This window comes from Monoraphidium neglectum, assembly GCF_000611645.1.
Source record: "Monoraphidium neglectum strain SAG 48.87 unplaced genomic scaffold scaffold03728, whole genome shotgun sequence".
Lineage (NCBI taxonomy): Eukaryota > Viridiplantae > Chlorophyta > Chlorophyceae > Sphaeropleales > Selenastraceae > Monoraphidium > Monoraphidium neglectum.
In genome coordinates, this window is record NW_014009901.1 from 1 (window position 1) to 5,775 (window position 5,775).

At 66.9% G+C, this 5,775-nt stretch overlaps 2 protein-coding genes across 2 annotated transcripts; both read left to right on the plus strand.

The window, feature by feature from the left end:
* Positions 1–692: 692 nt before the first annotated feature.
* On the plus strand, positions 693–1,154 carry MNEG_13274 (hypothetical protein; the record flags this gene model as incomplete). Its single annotated transcript, XM_014038253.1, has 2 exons — positions 693–764; positions 1,020–1,154. The coding sequence occupies 2 exons, from the start codon at positions 693–695 to the stop codon at positions 1,152–1,154; spliced, it is 207 nt and encodes a 68-aa protein (XP_013893707.1).
* A 1,670-nt stretch (positions 1,155–2,824) lies between these two features.
* Positions 2,825–5,259, plus strand: MNEG_13275 (hypothetical protein; the record flags this gene model as incomplete). The annotated part of the gene is made up of 6 exons (XM_014038254.1): positions 2,825–2,978; positions 3,246–3,473; positions 3,875–3,955; positions 4,313–4,407; positions 4,748–4,869; positions 5,235–5,259. 6 exons carry the CDS (start codon positions 2,825–2,827, stop codon positions 5,257–5,259), a joined length of 705 nt encoding a protein of 234 aa, XP_013893708.1.
* Positions 5,260–5,775: the final 516 nt, after the last annotated feature.

The following is a 5,775-nucleotide window of genomic DNA, read 5'->3' on the forward strand; positions in this document are numbered from 1 at the left end:
GGGCAACAGGGAGCGGGAAACGTGCACAGGTGCCTGCACATGCGTCTGTCTGTGTTTGCGCGCGCATGCGTGTGTGAGCGTGTGTTTCTGTGTGTGTGTGTGTGTGTGTGTGTGCGCGCGTGAGTGTGTGTGTGCGCGCGTGAGTGTGTGTGTGCGCGCGTGAGTGTGTGTGTGTGTGTGTGTGTGTGTGTGTGTATGTGTGTGTGTGCGCGCGCGTGAGTGCCCTCGCTTGCGTTTTTGGGTGTGGGTGTGCGCGTCCGGGGCCCGCATGGATTTGGTTCATCAGTACTAGATTTGGGGAAGCTGGGTGGTCTGACGCATGTTGTGGCGCGCAGCTTTCTCTGTGGTCTGTTGTCGGGACTGCCCCTGCTACATAGTAGCGCAGTCGAACGGCCCCAGACGACACGACTGTGCGACCTCTAGCACAAAGGCGCGGCGCCCTGCCCCCCGGCGCCGCGCAATGCCCCGGCACGCCTGCCGCAGGGCCGCAGCAGAACGCACACAAATGCAAACGCCCGGACGTGGACGCTCCCCAACTGTTGCACTCACCCCCTCCCCCCAAAAAACCACTGCCTGCCCTGTCACAGCGCTGACCATGCTCCATTCGCATCCCTCCTCCTCCGACCTCCGCCCTCGACCCTCGCTTCCCTTCTATGCATTCTCAGATCGGGTTTGACCGCCCTGCGCCCGCCATGGAGCGCGTTGGGGACCTGCTGCGGGACCTGTCTGCCTGCGGGGCGCTCAGCAGCACCCAGATGGCGCAGGTGGGGAGGGCTCGGGGCTCCGCCCGCGCGGGGGCGTCTCGGCCGACGCCTTGGGGGTTGCGGCCTTGAAGGGTGGGCGCGCGCTACCGCATACGCGGCGCCGTCGCGCGCAGGAGGGTCGCGGCGACGGCTGCGCGCGGGCGCGCCTTGGAGCGGCAGGCCGCCGTGCGAGCCGCCTTACCGGCCCGCACCCTCTGCGGGCGCCGTGTGTGAGCGTTTCGCCGCGCAACCTCGGATCCGTCGACACCCCCGCAGGGCCTCGGCCGCGTGAGGTCCCGGCTCGCTGACGAGGCGCTCGACGCGCCCGCGGCCCCCGCCGCGTTCGGCGCCCTCCTGGAGCGGGCCGGCAAGGAGGGCTGGCTGCCTCCGGAGCTCAAGGCGGCGGAGTGATCTGGAAGATCTCAGATCGCCATGGCGATCTTGGATCATCGTTCGGCCGGCCGGCGGCCATCCGTTGACGAGACGCTCGGTGCAGCGTCGGCGTGTGCCCTGCAGGAGGCGGCTCTGCATTGTTTTCGTGTGGGGGGGAGGGGGCCCTCGCGCCGCAGCGGGCCTGGCAGCGGTGGCCGGCTGCGGCAGCGCGGGCGACGCTGCGGCATGAACGTGTGCACGGCGCATATTGGGAAGCCATGCGGCTGCTGCCCGCTGCACTTACGGTACAAAATTTGCGGCGCGCACGGCTCGGCCTGTAGGGGCGCCGTGTGCGCCGTCTGGCGTCTGGCGTCGGCGAACTCAAAATCACACCCGGCAGGCAGCTGCGAGCGGCCGCGCGGGGGCGCTCCCGGGCCCGCGCCCACGCCCGCTGCATCCCGCCGCACACCGCCAGGCCCGCGCCGCGCCGCCGCCGCATCCCCTCGGCAGTCAACGTCTTTGGGGCTGCGTCCGGCGTCCCGCCCCCGCCGGTGCGAACGCCCCGCGCCGATCCCGCCGGTGCGTGACGTCCGAGCGGCCCAGCCGGCGGGCCGTCGCCGGCGGGCGCGGCGTTTCACGTTGGTTGTGCTGCCTTGCATGCGCCCATCTGCACATAGTGGCACTGACTGCGACGAAGAACCACCTCTGCGCCCGGGGGGATTGCCGGGCGCGCAGGTTGTACAGTAACGGTGTGTTGTGTGGATGCATGTGGATGCAGGGGTGAGAGGAATGGCCAGCAAACACACTTGTTTCGTAGGCTGGTTCGTGTTTCCCACGACCCAGCGGCAGGCACACAGGCAGTTTGCAAAGGCCGGAGCGGTCAGTGGTCCCGCTCAAGGAAGCGTCCGGACTCGACGCGCCAGGGCCTGGCGACGGTGGCGCATGTGCCGGCGCGCACCTCATCGCAAGCACCTCAGCCCCAGCTGCACGCTGACTTTGGGGTACAGTATGAGGGTTTTGCGCCCGGTTGAAACACCCTGCACCCAGTCTTCCACCCCAAGAGCAGGGCTTGCTTAGTATTTTGTCCTCAACGTATGGGAGCGCGCCGGCCGCTTGTATGGTGCAAGCACTGCGGTCTTTTGGGCGGTTCCTTGCGGGATGTTGGGCGGGGAGGGAAGCGCAGTCGAGCAGTGAAGGATGGGCCGGCGTGCGCCCGCGTCCACGGGGCCCGCGCGCTTGTTGGTGCTGTGCTTGTGGCGTGCAGGATGGCACGGGGCTCCAGAGTTGCATAGGCAGGGGCCGTCCACGATTCGATAGCACCCGGCCCGGCCCCTGTCACATGACTGGAGAGCGAGCGACTCACAGCTGTAGGACAGCGGAGTCCTGCGAGTCCTGCAGGAAGAGCGGAATAGTCATCTGATGGAATTGGGCGTGGTAATCAGCAGCCTCTTACTTTGTGGACGTGGTGCATGCTGTCTGGTGCCTTGATCCGGCAGCGAACGGCAAGCAGCAGCACGTCACCGGGGTGGCCCTGCCCCGCCGAGCCCGAGGCAATCCAGTAGCGCATTCACCAACTCCTGTTGTCTATATTCGTTTTAGGACGGTGACGGTTGGACCGATTTGCTTATTCACGAGGCTGCACGAGGACGCTGCTGCACGCCAACGCGATCATTTGGGAGGAGCACGGGCGTTCGCTGTCGCAAGACGCAATGTCTCTATTAGGCAGCAAAATTAAGGCTGCCGCACAGGCCAGGAGCGCTGCGCGAGCACCGGCGAGGGGCCCCTCGATTGCCCCGATCAAGCGGGGCCCGGCCCAGGTGCATGCTGCCTATCAGCAATACGAGTCGCAGCGCCGCGCGCCAGGTGATTTTACACCGCGCTGCTCGATGCACTGACGTCCGACTCAGTGTCTTAGCGTTGCCAACCGTGCCGGGCCTGACAAGCCAATGCCGCGGTCCCATGACGGGTTTGATCATCATAAACCACTGGTTGTCTGCCATTCGCGCGTGAGATTGCGCTGCCGCAGCCACGCAACCCGATGCGCGCGCTCGTCGTGTTGGTCACTGCTCTGCTGGGCCGCTGCATCTTCACTAGGTGGTGCCTGCTCCTCCCCTTGCGCGACGCTTGCAGCCCCCTCCACGCCCAAGAACGCGCCTCCAATCATCAGCGGGCCCGTGCCCGAAACGCCCCTGCCCGTGGCCGCCGCGCCGGCGACGCCCCCTGCGGTCCCGGCCACGCCCGGCTTTGGCGCACTGCTGAAGCGAAGCGACTCGGGGCGCGTGAACGTCCGATTCTGGCTCAAGTTTCGCGTGGAGTATGGACAGTCCCTCCGCGTCACTGGCGGCAGCAAGGTCCTGGGTGAGCCCACCCGGTTCTATTTCAAACAGCGGCGGTGGCCGTGATGGGCCTTCTGCAGTCTGGCGGCCCGGTCTGCTGCTGTCCTGTTGCGATCTAGGGTTGACCACTGCAGCGCGACAGGCTTTGCTGCGGTCTCGGCATGTGCTTGTTATGAATAACACATGCTTACACAGATGCGAAGCTGCATGCTTGCTCCTCTGTGATGCACACACGCACACACACACACTCCCTCGCTCTCCCCCCCCCTCTCTCTCTCTTACACACACACAAACACACACGAGCATGTGTGCATGCCCGCATGCACACACGTCTCACACAGATGCTCACCCGTGCATACGACACTGATTGATATCACACCACAACCTCCTCGGGCCTCGCTCATATCGATATTGACTCATCAGGGGCATGGGACCTGGCCAAGGCGCCCAGGATGGTGTGGTCGGAGGGTGACCTCTGGAACGTCACCCTGGACCTCGACGCCGGTGAGTCCAGTGACGCATCTAGTTGCGTAGCAAGTGGTCCACTGCAGCTGGGGTTGTCACCCAGCTAGAGCTGCCAACTGCAGCGGGCGTCCCCGCCGTGCCATGTTGGCCCCGCTGCGCTTGCCAACCTCCAGCCTGTCGTTGCAGCCGGGCCAAGTGCCCCTCCCCCGCCCAGCGCCAGGGCCCACTGCCTCGAGGCACCCTGGATACTGACTTCTCGCCCTTCGTCCAGTCCACAAACAAACTTCTTTCTTTCACTCTCTGTTAAGTGCAACCCCCAAAACCTCCAACCAATGAATTGAAGCCCTCAGTCGCACCCACACACCGCCCGACCACGATCTGCGCAACCCCCAACAGGCATGGTGTACGAGTATAAGTATGTTGTGGTGGGCTGGGACGGCCAGACGGCGGCTGCATGGCAGACAGGCGGCAACGGCGTGATTGCCCTGCAGGTGGGTGCCGCGCAGGCGGGCTGCGGGGCGGTGCGAGGGGGTTGCGCTCGCACATTCCGGGGCGAATGACGGTGGATGTCCGCAGTAGCACATGATTTTGCGGCTGCCTGCGTTGCGAGCCGCCTGCGCTGAGGCGGTTGCGCTTCAAGGCATAAGCCGGGGGTTGGGGTGCAGGTTTGGGGGGCGCGCGGCGCCGGAGGTCTGCTCGCCACGGGCGCAGCCTGCAAGCTCTGTTTCTGCAGTGCAACCCGCGCATGTGCTTGGTGCCTCGGGCGGACCCGCGGGTCGCGCGCGACCACGCGCCTCCTGCAACGGTGCTGCGCACCCGTTCGCGCCGCAGTGGGGCGACAAGGACGTCGAGATTTTTGACAACTGGGGCAACAACCCCGGGGCTATGGTCATCACTGACGGCTCCGAGGCCACCCGCGAGAAGAAGCTGCTCGCATGGGCGGGCGACTACGCGTCCCAAAAGGCTGAGCTGGCGAAGACCAGGGCCGAGCTCGCACAGGCGCGCGCATGCACACACACACACACACACGCGCGCGCGCGCGCGCGCGAGCGCGCGCTTGCGCGCGTTTCCGCCCACCCACTCGCGGCCCCGCGGGCGGCGCGGCGGCACCGGGAGTGGCAGCGGGCGGGAGGGGTGTGCAGGAAGCTCCGCTGCATGCGCGCTCGGCCGCCGCCAGGCTCGTCGCAGCTCGCGCGAGTGCACGCTCGCTTCTTGCCGCGCCCCGTCTCACGTCGTTCCCTGCTGCTCCTCATCCCGTGTTCCTTTCCTGACCTCGTCCCGCCTCGTCTCATCTCGCCTCACCCCTTGCTGCGCCCAGGCCCGGGACGAGATCCGCAGCCTGAGGGCTGAGCTCGGGGTCAAGCGGATCGAGAGCGCGGAGGCGGCAGCCCGCAACCGGGTGAGCGGGCCTGCCGGGAGGAGCGATGCTGCGCGCGGCGGCCCGGTGGGTGCTGCCGCTGCTGCCGCCGCTGCCGCTTCCGCGCATACTGCCGTCCTGGGCTGCCTGCCGCCGCTGCTGCTGGCTCTTTTGCCTGCTGCTGCTGCTGATGCGTGCTTCTGTTTCTGCCGCGGCCACCGCTGTCTGGCACGTGCGCGCTGCCGTTTGCAGTACAGAGCGTCGGCAACACCCCGACCAGCCATGATCCTGCACACCCAACCAACCAACCCGAGCCAACCCAAACCGACCCAAACCACCGACCCCGCAGGAGCTGGAGCGCGAGATCACTGGCCTCCGCCGCCAGCTGGAGACCGGCCGCGCCCGCACGCGCGCAACGCTTGAGGAGGCCACCAAACTCCTAGACATGATAGACGGAGACGCCCCCTCTGCCGCGGCCGCCTCCGGCGGCGCCGCGCCCGGC